Genomic DNA, 16,755 nt, shown 5'->3' with positions numbered 1-16,755 from the left:
CCCATTTACCATGACATCAAAAACAACAAAATACCTAGGAACAGACCTATGTAAGGAGGCAAAAACCCTGTACCCTGAAAACTGTAAGATATTGATGAAAGAAACTGAAGGTGATGTAAACAGATGGAAAGATATACCATGTTCTTAGATTAGAAGAATCAATATTGTCAAAATGTCTATACTGTCCAAGGCAATCTATGGATTCAATGCAATCCCTCTCAAATTACCGATGGCATTTTTCACAGAACTAAAATAAAAACCTTTAAAATCTGTATAGAGACACAAAAGAACCCGAATAGCCAAAGCAATCTTGAGAAAAAAGAAAACAGAGCTGGAGGAATCAGGCTGTCTGACTTCAGACTGTTTACTACAAAACTACAGTCAAAACAGTATGGTACTGGTACACAAGTAGAAATATAGATCAGTGGAACATGATAGAAAGCTCAGAAATAAACCCAGGAACCTATGGTCAACTAAGGTGTGACAAAGGAGGCAAACTATACAATGGAGAAAAGAGTGTCTCTTCAATAAATGGTGTTGGGTAAGCTGGACAGCTCCATGTAAAAAAATGAAATTAGAACATTTTCTAATACCACACACAAATATAAGCTCAAAGTGGATTAAAGACCTAAATGTGAGACTGGATACTATAAAACTCTTGGAGGAAAGATAGGCAGAACATTCTGTGACATAAATTGCAGCAATATCTTTTCTAATCCATCTCCTAGAGTAGTGAAAATAAAACAAAAATAAACACATAGGAAACTCAAATGCTTTTGCACCGCAAAGGAAATCACCAACAAAACAAAAAGATAACAGAGAATGGGAGAAAATATTTGCAAACAATGCAACCAACAAGGAATTAATCTCCAATATGTACGAACAACTCACACAACCCAGTAGCAAACAAACAACCTAATCAAAAAATGGGCAGACAATCTAAACAGACATTTCTCCAAAGACATACAGATGGTCAAAAGCACATGAAAGATGGACAGTATCACTAATTATATCAGAGAAATGCAAATCAAAACTACAATGAAGTATCAGCTCACACCCAATCAGAAAGGCCATATTCAAAGTCTGCAAATAATAAATGCCGGCAAGGATACGGAGAAAAGGGAACCCTCCTACACTGCTGATGGGAATGTAAATTTGGCAAAGCTATTGAACAACTAAGCACAGCACACTATGGAAACAGTATGACAGGTCTTTTAAAAACTAAAAATAGAACTACCATGTGATCTAGCAATCTCACTCCTGGGTCTATATCCAGAGAAAACCATACTTTGAAAAGATATATGTGCCCCAGTGTTCACTGCAGCGCTGTTTATAATAGGCAAGACATGGAAGCAACCTAAATGCCCATCGACAGAAAAATGGATAAAGAAGACGTCGTGAAAGTGAAAGTGTTAGTCGCTCAGTCATGTCTGACTCTCTGCAACCCCATGGACTGTAGTCAGCCAGGCTCCTCTGTCCATGGAATTCTTCAGGCAAGAATACTGGAGTGGGTAGCCATTCCTTTTTCCAGGGGATCTTCTCAACCCAGGAATTGAACTCAGGTCTCCCACACTGCAGGCAGATTCTTTACCATCTGAGCCACCAGAGAAGCCTAAGAATATGTCATGCATATATATGTATATAAAAGAATATTGTTGTTGTTTAGTTGCTAAGTTGTGTCCAACTCTTTTGCAACCCCATGGACTGTAGCCCACCAGGATTCTCTGTCCATGGGATTTCCCAGGCAAGAATACTGGAGTGGATTGCCATTTCTTTCTTCAGGGGATCTTCCCAAACCAGGGGCTAAACACATGTCTCCTGCTTGGCAGGTGGATTCTTTATCACTGAGCCATCTGGAAAGCCCCACAATAGAATATTACTCAACCATTAAAAAGAATGAAATAACGCCATCTGCAGCAACGTGGATGAACCAAGAGATTATCATACTAAGTAAAGTAAGTCAACGAAAGACAAATATCATATGATGTCTCATACATGGAATCAAAGAAAAATTATACACATGAACTTATTTACAAAACAGAAACAGACACACTGACTTCAAAAACAAATTTCGGGTTACCAAAGAGGAGAAGAGGGAGGGATAAATTTGGAGGTTGGGATTAACATATATACACTACTACATGTATTAATAAAATAGATAATCATCAAGGATCTTCTATATAGCACAAGAATTCTATCAATACTCTGTGATAAGCTATATGGGAAAAGATTCCAGAGAAGAATGAATATATGTTCACGTGTAGCTAAATCACTTTGCTGTCAACCTGAATCTAACACAACACTGTAAATCAAATATACTCCAATATAAATAAATAAATAAAATCATTTGATAGAGATTTAAAAAAAAAAAAAGAACAATATAGCAAGTTGTGAAACACGTACTCTGTGCCATGCAGTCACTGCGGCAGGGCAGGAACACCTCCCGCAGGCAGAATTCAGGCTATTCTTCAAAGCCCTCGCTCCTTTGTGCCATATTCAGTCACTTCAGTCATGTCTGACCCTGTGGACTGGAGCCTGCCAGGCTTCCCTGTCCGTCACTATCTCCCGGAGTTTGCTCAAACTCACGTCCATTGAATCAGTGATGCCATCTAACCATCTCATCCTCTGTCGCCCCCTTCTCCTCCTGCCTTCACTCTTTCCCAGCCTACAGGGTTGGAGTTAAATCTAAGAGGAGCCTAGATGACACCCTGCCTCCATGTGGCTAACCTTCCCATTCACTGATGGTGAGTCAGGGATAGCAACACTCAGCCAAATTCAGCAAGCAGGCAACTAAGAACCAAGCAAGCTCAGCCAGAAAATTAGCTCTTACTCACCTTCTCACACCTGTACTCCCCAAACTTGACCCCTCGCACCACCTGCTGGTAGATGAGGTTAGTGGCCACATTGTCTTCTGAGGGATTGTGCCAGGGCGTGAAGACCTCCTTGCGGAAGAAGAGCCGCCACGGGGCATTGCGCTCCTGGGCGCCCTGCTCCTTGGCGTACTGCTCACACTGGGAGATAGCATCCATGACGTGGTCGCTGCCACTGCCCAGGGAGGACACCTGCGGGCACAGGGTTAGAGGTCACCCAGCGGAAGGGTGAGCAGGCAGGGAAGGACTGCAAGGAACCATCAACTGCGCCAGCTGTTCTGGTTCAGATGGAAAACCAAGGCTCAGGGCAAGGAGGGGTCTGCCCAGATCACCCAGGAAGCAGACCAGCAGGGGGGAACCCCTGGATCCCATCACGGGCGCTGAGCTGGCACAGCCACCGAGGGATTCTTATTTCCTAATGGAAACTTTTTTGTGACACTCTGATGGGCACATGGTCACTGAAAATGCAGAAGGTGTCTGTTGGTGAGAGAAATGGCATCAGAAAACATGTTGCTATCACTGGACCTGCTAGGATTGGGGGTGGGGGACATCTCTGCGGTCTGTGGTGATCCTGGGTGTGCAGGCAAAAGTTACCCACATCCAGACCCAGCTCAGCTTCTCTGGTAGCTCAGTGGTAAAGAATCCATCTGCCAATGCAGGAGACACAGAGATGCAGATTCGATCCCTGGGTCAGGAAAATCCCCTGGAGAAGGAAATGCAGATTCCCCAGGAAAGGAAATGGCAACACACTCTAGTATTCTTGCCCTGGCAAATCCCATGGACAGAGGAGCCTGGTGGGTCACAGTCCACGGGGTCGCACAGAGGCAGTCACAACTTAGCGACGAACCAACAACAAGGCCTGGCTGTGCAGAGAAGGCTCCAGGCCCATATGTGCCCCGGGAGGCACACACTCTAGCTCTAGGGGGCCTGAAACAAGTGCAAAGACACTACCATTCCTGATAAGGAATCATAAGTCCATTTGCAAACAGGAAAACTGAATCTCAGAGCCAGTGGCTCTCTCGCCACCATGTTCTTTCTCTGTCATCAGCAGAGGGTTGAATCCACCTGGGCACATATGCGTGCAGCAAGCCCTGGGCTTCACTCTGCATTGTATGGTTGGGTTTCTCTTTAGGCGCTTAGGATCCCTCCATGATCCTAAGGAGCTGGGGCAGGGCCAGGGTTCCCACTGGTTTACGGAGGAGGCCCTGGAAGGTCAGTAACCGTGCAAGGGCACCCGAGCCGGTAGGTGGCGGCACTGGTGTGGGAGCTGGTGGGTGGCCCTAGGGATGCCGGGAGGAGGGGGTTCAGGGTTGGCCTCACCTTATCAAACAGGGCGATGTAGAGGGAGAACCCGAAGCGGTCCTTGAGTGAGATCTTGTCGGCCAGCGCATTGCAGAGCTCCTTGGCCGTGGTCGCCGAGTCCGTCAGCAGCGTCTTGGTGGTCCCGTCCATGAATGTCACAGGCAACATGATGGGCTTCTTGGACTTGGTGGCCTGAAAGTGACCCAGGAGAGTTTCTGGGAATCCTTTCACTTCAGAACATCTCACTCCCTCTGAGCTCCCGGCTCTCTCTGGAGATGGAGCCCTCAGACCTAAACATCCCACAGTACATTGCCTGTCCCTGGTCACAGGTGCCCAGGGAGCCCTGCTGTGCTCCCCACCCTGAGAGGACCTACAGGGTCCCTGAGCTGGGGCAGGAGGGCTGGCCGGGTGGTCAGGCTTTGCCACGTGCCAGGGACACCTGTCCTCCTGTCATATAACCATCACAAGACCCTGTGAAGTGACATTTTTATTGGCATGCTGCAGATGAAGCCATTGAGACACAGAGGAACACCCTCCCAAGTCACGTTGACTATAAAGCCAGCAGATGGAGTCATTGCCCACTGGGGGCTTTCCTGTTCCAGGGGCTTGAGACTCCAGAACTTGAGGGTGCGTTCTTGAAAGACCACAGAATCCCAAAGCAGCAAACATTCCTAGGGCACTGGAGTGTACTGGTGACACAAGCACACACACACATAAGCACACATGCCCGGGGGTCGACCTGAAGCTCCAGCCAGCTGGGCGGCTGTGTCCGTGTCCCATTGACGAAGGTCCTCCTGAGTCGCTCCTCACAGTACGGGGCATAGCCAGGGGGTCCCCCGTGGATGAAGTTCCGCAGGTACTACAGACAGAGGACCAACTCAGGTGACCCCACTCCAGCCTCCCTCGGCCTCCCCAGCTGTGAGACAGGCTGATAGGCTGGGACCCAGGACCCTTTACCAGAGTGCTTGCACCTAGACAGATATTTCCTTGAGCAACAAAATACAAAGAAACCAAAGGGACTGAAAATAACTGCACAGGTGCAACGTATGAACAATAAGATACAAAAAGGTCACAAACCAACTGCCATTTCTGAGCTGCTGGGAGCAGAGGCAGGGACTTTTCCGTGAGCCCCGCACACAGCACCACCAGCAAGGGGGTGGGCAGACAACCTCTGATCTGACCCACCAATCTGGCCCCACCCTCACCTCATTTAAGGAGCCAGGGGGCAAGCAGGGGCACCCGTTTCTTATTCTTGCTCCCTTGTACCGCAGCACCAGCCTCAGTAAAGCCTTACCTGAATTTCACGTCTGGCCTCTTATCAACTTCTATTGATTAAAAGGTTCATGGACCCAGGTCAGTAACACCTGGACCATCAGATCAACTTTCCCAGGTCTCCTGCCTCTGGTACCTCCACCCACAACCTGCTCCTAGGGACACCTCCATCCACGCCCTTCCTCAGCTTCCCAGGGCTCCCACTGCCCTCTAGATCAAGTCCACAGGCCTCACGCTAGCAAAAAAGCTGTCACGATCCAGGCCTTTCTAGTCTCAGCCACGCCTCCAGCCTCACCCCATACACCACCCCTGCCCTGCACCCAGCTTAACTGCTCCTCTTCCTCCAGGGTCCACCTCCCTGACCCCTCCACTCCTCATAGTGCTGACCAGCTGGGCTGATCCAGTTGTCAGCTGCTCTGCCTCTGTGTTCCCAGAACCCAGAGCCTGGCACCCAGGGTCACAAAAGAGCCTGAGATGAACTAAAGTGCTTCAGACCAGCATGTGGAAGGTCCAGGAGATACTGCTGTCAAACTCAGCGTCTGCATAAATCAAATGGGGCCAGGGAAGACAGAAGTGAAGTGGTGGGTACCTAGGAGGAGGGCAAGGAAGATGGGCCCTGCAGAGGCAGGGAGGTCTGGGAGGAGATGACCTGAGCAAGACCTCACTGCCAAGCCCCTCTGCCCTCTGAGATGCTTCTCCGTGCTCTGCTCCTTGACACCAGAAACTGAGCCCAGTTCCCCTTCCCATCCCTGGAGGCCAAAAGGCTCCCCTACCTTAACGAACTTCTCCGAGGGGGCGAAGCAGCCCACGCAGAGAGACACAAGGATCCAGCCCCGGGCATAGCTGCTCTTGGAGGGGTTGTGAGTGAGCTGCTTGCTGATCTGGCAGTAGATCTCATCCCTAAGCAGAGGGGGATACAAGGAAGGGAGACAGACTGTCTCAGAAAGAAAGCCCACCATCCACTCCAGCAGCAGGTGAGATGCCTACTCCCCCACTTGCCAGGGATGACCCAGGAGGAGGATGGTCAGAGTAGGACCAGGTAGGGAAGGCTGAGCCCAGGGCTCTGGGGAGGGTCTGGCTTTGGAGGAGACAGGCTAATTGGACGTGAAGCACGTTCATACCTGACTCCAAACCAGAGTCCAGGGCCCCCGATCCACAGGGTGGTACACACCCTGCTCTGGGCACAGGGCCACGGTCAGCAGTAACCACTCTGATGGGAAGCACAGGCTCCATCCATCCCCCCCGACCCCTCACCAAGCTGCGTGGCCTGGGCAGGTGAGTTCACCTCCGAGCCCGACCCACAGTCCCAGCAGCAGGTACAACTTCCACTAATGGAAACCAGCAGAGCAGGAAATGGGAAAACCATCTGGGGAGTTTCTCTGGGGGAGGAAATGAGTAGGGATTTGGATGTTCTCTTGATATGTTTCCGTGTGTTTGAATATTTAAGTGGCCATGTATTACTTTTGATCCCTGGGTCAGGAAGATCCCCTGAAGGAAGAAATGGCAACCCACTCCAGTATTCTTGCTTGGAAAATTCCATGGGCAGAGGAGCCTGGTGGACTGGCAGTCCATGGGGGTCACAAAGAGTCGGACACGACTGAACAAATGAGCATGCACGCATTACTTTTATAATCAGATAAAATCAATGAAGGTAGCTTTTTTGTTTTGTGTTGTTTTCATTTTAAAGGGAAATGATAGCACCCTCCTTATAAGATTGTTGTGAAGAAAAATGAGCCAAGGTTTATACAGCCCCTGGCACAATGCCCAGCACAGTAAACCCCTCAAAGATGCCAGCCTAACTGCAGCCTTAAGATGCAGCCTGTCCATTCAGGGCCAAAGGCTGGACCCACCATGGTGCAGTAACCACCAGGGGGCACTCACTGCTGTTCTTCTCTCTTAGAAAGGCAGGTTTCCAATTCAGTGGCTCCCCAATTTTGAGAGCTCACAGACCAATAAAACTTCAAAATAAATTCTGGAAGTTGCTAACATACTAAGTTGAATAGCTTATAACTTAATTGTCATCAACTTATAATGACAAATAAGGACATTTAAAACACACCAAATACACAGCACCTGCCCATTATCTACATCATAATCATTTTCTAAAACAAAAGTAATTTTAATATCCAAAAAGTAGGAAGGGCAAAACCTCAGAACAAAGAACCGTGTTTTAAATGAATCAAACTTAGAAACATCCTTATTTTCCCCATCTTGTCACAGACCAGTAGCTGGAAGCCCTGACCCTGTTCCCTTTCTGAGCAGGCAGATGGAGGTCGAGAGAAGGGAGGGATTAGTCGTGGACCCTCAGGGAGTCGGCACCCCAGCCTTCTGACTCAGCCCAGGGCTCCTGGCACTGTGTTATTTAGAAGCATCACTCATGGATCCTCAGGGAGTCAGCATCCAGGCTTCTGACTCAGTCCGAGGCTCCTGGCACTGTGTTATTTAGAAGCACCACTTAAGGTCTGATGATGAGATTAATTAGGAGGTAAATTCTTGACCCTTAAGCATACCTTGGGCAATTACCTTTTCTTCCCAGGGGCTGACAGCCCCAAATGCTACAACTCTGGTGAGCAAGGTAGTAACTGGTCTCAAGGAGCAATGAAAGAGAGGCCAGTGACCCCTGGGCAAACCTCTTCCCTTCTCTGGACCTCCTGTCTCCTATTGGTAAAATGATACTTGACCTCCCCACCCTCCTCATCCTGCTGTTCTCCCAGGCAATACACATGAGTTCATGGTCGGCTATCCTAACCAGACATCTTGTGCAGATGGAGTTCTCAGAGAAACCGTGTTTTCCTGCCACTCATGCAGCTGAGTTGATTCCTTAATTGCTCCTAAAAAGTCACAGACCATCCCAGCTCCTCCGCAACATTCCAGGGACCCAAGCAAAGGCCTCTCCTGGGCCTGGGTGGGGAAGGAGGCATGTTTAGGATGCCTTCTGACCACAGTAACCCTGACCACAGGCCTGGGCTGGGTGCACTGAAGGTGCCAGCAGGGATGAGTTACACATCAGATAATGCTAATAGCCAACAGCTACTATCTACTGTAGCTCCACTTGAAAGGGATGTGAGTTACACTGGTATATACATTCATCATAATTCAAATTTACACAAGATTTGTGTATTTCACTTTATAAATCAGATCTCAAAAAATGGAATTAAAATTATGCCACTATAATTTTAGTGGCATAATGCCAAGTGCCCACTCTAGAGGTCCTGCTGCTGCTAAGTCACTTCAGTCGTGTCCGACTCTGTGCGACCCCATAGACAGCAGCCCACCAGGCTCCCCCATCCCTGGGATTCTCCAGGCAAGAACACTGGAGTGGGTTGCCATTTCCTTCTCCAGTGCATGAAAGTGAAAATTCAAAGTGAAGTCACTCAGTCGTGTCCGACTGTTAGCGACCCCATGGACTGTAGCCTACCAGGCTCCTCCATCCATGGGATTTCCCAGGCAAGAGTACCGGAGTGGGGTGCCATTACCTTCTCCAATAGAGGTCGTAGGTCACACTTTACATAGTTTTATCTGCCCACAAGCCTACAAGGTAGGTACTACTATTTCCATCTTGACAGAAGAGGAAACAGAAGCTTGCAAAGATAAAATCACTCTACCAAGATCACACAACCAGCTACCAGCAAAGCTAAACCCAGGCCTGCTTGGCTTAATCAGTTGCTAAAGTGACGGAGCTACGATTCTGCCACCCAAAGTCTTGTGGGATTGGAAGAGTGGGATGGCTCCCCCTGCCAGCTGCCCCCTCCCTGAGCCCCTGCCCTCAGGTGCTGACCGGAGTGCTGGCCGCAGGATGCCATTGCCAATGATGAAGTGCAGCTTCTCCAGGTTGGAGGTGGGCCGGTCCTCCAGCATGCTGTTTCCCTGCACCGTGGACTCCCCGTCGTGCAGCCTCTTGGTCACCTGGGACACAGGGGAGGGCGGAGGCTCGAGCAGGTCTCTCCTGCTTGCCGGAGTCTGCCCACTCCCCAGGAAAGCAGAACCCTGGGAGTGGCCAGAGAGCTGGCTCCTCAGTACCATCATACCACTGCCCCCTTGCAGGACAGACTCTGGGTCAACGCCTGGCCCATACAGCTGGAGGGCTCTGGCCTGGTGCCACCCCCCTTCTGAGGACAAGGCTCCTTTGCTGTCTCCCTGACAGCACTCCCCTCCGGGAGGTCCCCCCAGCCAGGGCAGGGGCTGCTCCTCTGACCCCTGATGGGATCCCTAGCTCTCTAAGATGGGCTGCATACCACTTCGACAGCCAGAGTCTACCCGTGTTCCAAGCATCCCCATCACCCATCATGAACACCCTGGCCCCATGTGAACAGGCTCAGGCCTGGGTTCTTTCAAATGAACTTCTCTTCTCACGTTCCACACAGCCCACAGCACCAGCCCCACCCTGTGCCCAGGTGAGAGGGTACGTGGTGGGAGCATGCCCCTGCAGACAGGAAGGGCTCCAGAGGGCCTCATGTCTGCTGAGCACCCACAGTCTGCATCTCAAGCCATCATCCTAGGAACCCACTAGCAGGCGTTTTCCTTCCCTGGGTGCCTTGGCTATCGAGCAGAGCCGGGATTCAAACCTGGGGCTACGAAGCTATCAGATCAGACTAGAGCCCTGAATGGGGAACAAGATGAAGACAAAGGCAAGGCAGGCTCAGGAAGTCCCAGAGGAGCAGCCTGAGCCTGTCTGGGGAAGGCTTCCTGGAGAAGGTGACCCCAAAGCACAGAAGAGGAAGGCGGAATTTTAGGCAGAGGGACCAGGGTGCACAAAAGCAGAGGCTTAGAGGAGCCAGTCCCTCTGCACCCATGCCTTCGTGTCTGTCAGCTCTCGCAGCCTGGACAGCCCTGGAGCAAGGGTCCAGGACGGTGCTCAGAAAACACAAAACATAAACGAATGAATTCAAACAAACTAATACTGTTACTGCCCCCAAGGATACTCTTAACCCACAGAAATGTTTTCATCAGCTAAAAAGCCCCTAGATCAGAGGCAGTGAGTCCATGCCCTGGCAAGAAAGGTCTTCCCTCTCACCAACTGCCTCTCCAGCCCACCCCAGCCTATGGCCCCTCTTCCAGGAAGACCCCCTGACCAGCCCCAGACTGAGCACAGCGCCCTCTTCCTTGCATCCCGTCTGCCTGATCACACCCAACACTGTCCTGCCAGCCACCCCGGTCCCCCGAGGACAGGCAGGACCCACTCCTGTCCCTGTGGGTCCCAAGCCCAGCCTGGGCCACCGAGGCTGTGCAGGGTCCGCTCTCACCTCCTCTGTCAGTTTGGACTTCTTTTTTAAGGTCAAGTGCACCAGCTTGTGCCTCACACTGCTTTTCTTCTGCCCATCGGGGAGCTGGGCCTGCAGGACAAACAAGGGTCAAGGTCAAGTGACTGGGCCATAAATAATGACAAGAGCAGTTGACAATGTAGCCAGAATTAGCGCACGCCCACACTAACACTTACAACGTATACCTTACCTTGCCCCTCCAACCCACCATCAGTCAAGTGGCAGACGGGAAAACAGAGAAGTACAGTAACCCACAAACCACCCCCTAACAAGTCCAAATGGAAGCTGTCTCTGACTGCAAAGCCTATTTCAAAATCTGCCCCTGCCCCATGGCCTCCGTAGTGGTCAGCACTTTACAGTTTATACAACGCTCACACATTCATTCTCAGGAGTAGACAGAGCAGGGCAAGGGTCAGGGGGGTGAGGCAGAGGCAAATTTTTGTATGTCCTTCTGCTAAAGACCTTAAGGCTGGGGATGATCTGGGTGGGACTCACCTCACCCTCACCCTGCAGGGCCTGCAGCTCCCTCTTATAGGTCTTCTTGCCCAGGGTCTCGTAAATCTTGGTCATGACGGGAATCTTCTCGCTGCCATCACTCATGGCCGTATGGTACCTGGGCTCTGGGAGGTCCCCCATGAACCGGAGGATGGTGATCCAGACTGCCAGGGCCGCCTGGGAGGCAGAGCCATGCCACTTAGAAAGCCCGAGCACAGGATGTTACCAAAGCCATCAAAATGACCCACAGAGAGGCTAGAGAACCCCAACCCACCCTCGACAGGAGGACAACCACCGAGCTGAGCGCCTCTTGTTGTTCTCCGGGCCTTGCCCTGTGACCCACCCCAGGCTGGGCACCAGGTGAAGTCAGCCCTGGTCCCTGCACACCAGGGCCCCTGCCCCTCCGCACCCATGCTGCCCACACAGATGGTCCCAGCCCTCACCAGCTGATCACCCTCATCGTCATGGTACAGCAGTGGCTGCTTGAGGGGCCGCCGGGTGTAGGTGTGCGTGGTCGTGCCCTGGAAGTAAGTGGCAGCGAACTTGGCGAATTTATACTCGGAGAGATCTTCCTCGTCCTCGTCAGGCAGGGGCAGGGCTGCGTCCAGGTCCTCCTCCACCATCTCCCTCCGCCCGCGCTCCAGGTCCTGGAGGAAGGAGACGGGTTCCCTGCCATGGGGGCTGACCTGGGACTGAGTTAGGGGCCCCCACCCGGTCCCTGTGGGGCCAACTCTTCCTCCAGGAGCATAGGGGTCTGTCCATCCGGTTCACTCCTGAGACAGAGCCCAGTGCATGGTAGGTCCTCAATACACAAACAAATAAAGGTTTGCGAATGGCCTTGGAGGGGGACAGTGGCTGGCCCAAGGTCACATTGAAGGCTGGTGGCTGGACAGGGCCTGGGACCTGCAGTCCCTGTCCCAGATCATCACTGCTGCCTTCCGCTCAGAGGGGACCAGGTGGACTTTAACACAAAGTGGCACAAGGGGAGGGAAGGCCACCTTTCCAGGCCCACTAGGCCCACTAGGGCCTGTCCCAGGTCCTTCCCCAGCCTGGTACCTCAAAGCCACTAGGTGCCTGGCCCTCCTGGCCTGGCAGGCCGCCCGAACTCCCCAGGAAGCCAAACATCTTGTCCACCATGTCTGAGTGATTGATGGGCTCGTGGCGGGCCCTCTCCATCTGCTCCAGGAGTTCCTTCTTCCTCCGAGCCTCCTCCTTCTCCTTCAGCTCCCGCTCTGCATCCTCGCGGGCCAGCTGGGCCAGGCGCTCCTGTGAGGCGGGGGTGATGCAGCGTCAGGGAGCAAGCCCCCTATGGGGAGCCCACGGGAGCCCCTGCAGCAACCAGGCCTGAGTCCCAAACCCACGAGGCCCTCCTGACGGCTGTGAAGGACTGAGCCTAAGGCCTCTCCACCGGGGGCCACACACACTCAGTTCTCACAGCCCAGTGAAGACAGATGTCACACCAAGTCCAGAAAGAAATGCCACCTGCCCTCAGGGCTCAGGTGGGACCACCTCCTCCAGGAAGTCCACTGAGACTTCCCCAGCCAAAAGGGACCACACCGACCCATACAGAGCCACTCCAGACCAGTGCTGTACAATAGAAATATAATGCAATCCACCCTGGGTCACAAAGAGCCAGACACAACTTAGACTAGATGACAGCACGTACAGTGGCTACATTTAAAATAGTTCTTTTAAAAAATAGATCAATATCAATAGATAATATACTTCATTTAACCCAATATTTCTAAAGTATTCAAACAGAGCAGGACTCTCTGATCCCTGCCCCACCTCTGCCATGCCTTTCGCCTGTGGAAAACTTTAGTCAAAGAATAAGTTTAATCAGAGAAGTGAGAAATGCTGAAACAAAGGAAAACCATCCAAGGAGATTAGTAACAACAGAGTCATCATTAAGCATAGTCAAGGAACTTTAGTTCTTTCTCAAGGGCTATAGATAACATTCCCGGAGAAGGCAATGGCAAGCTACTCCAGTACTCTTGCCTAGAAAAGCCCATGGATGGAGGAACCTGGTAGGCTGCAGTCCGTGGGGTCGCTAAGGGTCGGACACGACTGAGCGACTTCACTTTCACTTTTCACTTTCATGCCTTGGAGAAGGAAATGGCAACCCACTCCAGTGTTCTTGCCTGGAGAATCCCAGGGACGGGGGAGCCTGGTGGGCTTCCATCTATGGGGTCACACAGAGTTGGACACGACTGAAGTGACTTAGCAGCAGCAGCAGCAGCATAAATAATATTCTGAGCCATATCCTGTGAACTATCTTATAGATACCAGAACACCAAGTGGAGAAGTTAACTACATGATGACCAGACTGTACCCTGGACATGAGCTGCCACAATTCCGAGAACTGACCACAAAGAAATGGGAACAAGTGCACCCCAGAACTGAAGATGAACTGTACCTAAAACAACCAAGATGATGCTGGTCAGACCACTGATGAGCAGTTGAAGATGACTGTTAGAGATGACTGTGCTGTTTCTGCATTTAACCTACCGCCTACAACTCTGTCTATAAAAGCTCTCACGCCCTGCTTGTTCGGAGCAAGGTGGGGTGGGAGTCGGCCTTTGGACAGATGTTTGCCACCCTCTCCTGCAGTTGCCAGCATCTGAAATAAAGCAAACTTTCCTTTCCACTAATCTGGCCTGCTTATAGGCTTTCGAGCAGTGAGCAGCCAGACCCCCCCAACACATACCTTTCGGTAACAGTATTATCTCTGCATGTAATTAATATTCAAAATATCTCAGCTATTTTATATTCCTTTTTTTTTTTTCAACTAAGTCTTCAAAATCAAGTTCATATTTGGGAATTCCCTGGCAGTGCAATGGTTAGGACTCAATGTTTTCACTGTTGAGGGTCCAAGTTCAATCCCTGGTCAGGGAACTATGACTCTGCAACTTTTTATCCAGAGTTATCTCCCAACCAAAGGCCTGGACTCACAGCCTTATGACCCAGCACAGAACAGGCACTTCATAGATCATAGCCTTGTCGTGGCAAAGGGGCTTGTGTAACTCAATGAAGTTATGAGCCACCCAAGACAGACAGGTCACAGCAGAGAGTTCTGACAAAACATGATGGAGCAGGGAATGGCAAACCACTCCAGTATACTAGCCATGAGAACCTCATGAACTGTATAAAAAAGCAAAAAGATATGACACCAAAAGATGAGCCTCCCAGGTCAGAAGATCCAATATGCTACTGGGGAAGAATAGAGGACAACTACTAATAGCTCCAGAAAAAGTGAAGCAGCTGGACCAAAGCAGAAATGATGCTCAGCCCTGGATGTTTCTGGTGATGAAAGTCTAATGCTATGAAGAGCAATATTGCATTGGAACCTGGAATGTCAGGTCCATAAATTAGTAAATTGGACATGGTCAAGCAGAGATGGCAAGAGTAAACATCGACATCTTAGGAATCAGTGGACTCAAATGGATGGGAGTGGATGAATTTAATTCAGATGACCATTATATCTATACTGTGAGAAGAATCCCATAGAAGAAATGGAGTAGCCTTCATAATTAACACGAGTCCGAAACGCAGTACTTGGGTGCAACCTTAAAAATGACAGTTATATCGGTTTGTTTCCAATGCAAACCATCACCATCACAGTAATCCAAGTCTATGCTCCAAACACCAGTGCCAAACAAGATGAAGTTGATCAGTTCTATGAAGATCTAGAAGATCTCCTAGAACTAACACCAAGAAATGATGTCCTATTCATGACAGGGGATTGGAATGCAGAAGTAGAAGTCAAGAGATACTGGAGTAACAGGCAAGTTTGGCCTTGGAGTACAAAATGAAGCAGGGCAAAGGCTAACAGAATTCTTCCAGGAGAATGTACTAGTCATAGAAAACACCCTTTTTCAACAATACAGGAGACGACTTTACACATGGATATCACCAAATGTCAACACCAAAATCAGAGTGATTATATTCTTTGTAGCTGAAGATGGAGAAACTCTATACAGTCAGCAAAACAATACCTGGAGCTGACTGGGGCTCAGATCATCAGCTCCTCATAGCAAAATGAGGACCTTAACTTTCTTTCTTAAACTAAAGAAAGTGGGGAATACCACTAGGCCAGTCAGGTACGACTTAAATCCCCTATGAATATACAGTGGAGGTGATGAATAGATTCAAGGGATTAGATCTAGTAAATAAAGTGCTTAAAGAACTATGGACAGAGGTCCGTAATACTACACAGGAGGCAATAAACAAAATCATTCCAAAGAAAAAGAAATGCAAGCAGGCAAAGTGGTTGTCTAAGGAGGCTTACAAATAGCTGAGGACAGAAGAGAAACAAAAAGCAAGGGAGAAAGGGAAAGGTACACCCAACTAAATGCAGAGTTCCAGAGAATAGCAAGGAAAGACAAGAAGGCCTTCTTCAATGAACAACGCAAAGAAATAGAGGCAACAACAGAAAAGGTAAGACTAAAGATATCTTCAAGAAAATTGGAAATATCAAAGGAAAATTTCATCCAAGATTGGCACAATAAAGGACAGAAACAGTAAGGACCCAATAGAAGCAGAAGAGATCAAGAAGAGGTGGAAAGAATACACAGAAGAACTGTACAAATAAGATCTTAATGACCCCGATAGCCATGATGGTATTGTCTCTCACTCAGAGCCACATATTCTGGAGTGTGAAGTCAAGTGGGCCTTAGGAAGCACTGCTGCCAGTAGAGCTAGTGGAAGTGATGGAATTCCAGCAGAGCTATTTCAAATCCTGAAAGATGATGCTGTGAAAGTGCTGCACTCAATATGCCAGCAAATTTGGAAAACTCAGCAGTGGCCACAGGACTAGAAAAGGTCAATCCTCATCCCAATTCCCAAGAAGGGCAGTACTAAATAATGTTCAAACCACGAGACAATTTCACTCATCTCCCACACTGGTAAGGTTATGTTCAAAATCCTCCAAGATAGGTGTCAGCATTATGTGAACTGAGAATGTTCAGATGTTCAAGCTGGATTTAGAAAAGGCAGAGGAACCAGAGATCAAATTGCCAACATTTGCTGGGTCATAGAGAAAGCAAGGGAATTCCAGATCATTGACTGCACTAAAGCCTTTGACTGTGTGGGTCATAACAAACTGTGGAAAAGTCTTGAAGAGATGGGAATACCAGACCATCTTACCTGTCTCCTGAAAAACCTGTATACAGGTCAAGAAGCAAGAGTTAGAACCCTGTATAGAACAACTAACTGGTTCAGGATTGAGAAAGGAGTATGGCAAAGCTGTTTACTGTCACCCTGTTTATACATAGAGCATATCATGCAAAATGCAAAGCTAGATGAGTTACAAGCTGGAATCAAGATTGCTAGCAGAAATATCAACAACCTCTGATATATGGATGATACCACTCTAATGGCAGAAAGTTAAGAGGAACTAAAGAGCCTCTTGATGAGGGTGAAGGAAGAGAGTAAAAAACGTCGGCTTAAAACTCAATATTAAAAAAACTAATTTCATGGCATCCAGTCCAATTATTTCATGGCAAATAGAAGGGGAAAAGGTGGAAGCAGTGACAGATTTCCCCTTCCTGGCTCTA

General features: G+C 49.4%; 1 protein-coding gene across 1 annotated transcript in view; it reads right to left on the bottom strand.

The window, feature by feature from the left end:
- The window catches only part of MYO7A (myosin VIIA), a 107,876-nt gene that overhangs the window by 31,097 nt on the left and 60,024 nt on the right, over nt 1–16,755 (bottom strand). The window contains exons 23-31 of the mRNA XM_088843197.1: nt 12,257–12,466; nt 11,644–11,847; nt 11,201–11,377; nt 10,688–10,777; nt 9,223–9,350; nt 6,218–6,344; nt 4,912–5,031; nt 4,191–4,364; nt 2,835–3,062 (exon numbers count right to left, since the gene is read on the bottom strand). Coding sequence (XP_088699323.1) covers nt 2,835–3,062; nt 4,191–4,364; nt 4,912–5,031; nt 6,218–6,344; nt 9,223–9,350; nt 10,688–10,777; nt 11,201–11,377; nt 11,644–11,847; nt 12,257–12,466 — 1,458 coding nt within the window. The remainder of the gene's footprint in view (nt 1–2,834; nt 3,063–4,190; nt 4,365–4,911; nt 5,032–6,217; nt 6,345–9,222; nt 9,351–10,687; nt 10,778–11,200; nt 11,378–11,643; nt 11,848–12,256; nt 12,467–16,755) is intronic.

This window comes from Moschus berezovskii, chromosome 14, assembly GCF_049115385.1.
Source record: "Moschus berezovskii isolate FMDL1 chromosome 14, NW_MosBer_1.0, whole genome shotgun sequence".
In the NCBI taxonomy this organism is placed as follows: domain Eukaryota; kingdom Metazoa; phylum Chordata; class Mammalia; order Artiodactyla; family Moschidae; genus Moschus; species Moschus berezovskii.
Note: the sequence above shows the minus strand (reverse complement) of the source record. Positions and strands in the feature narration are given on the sequence as shown.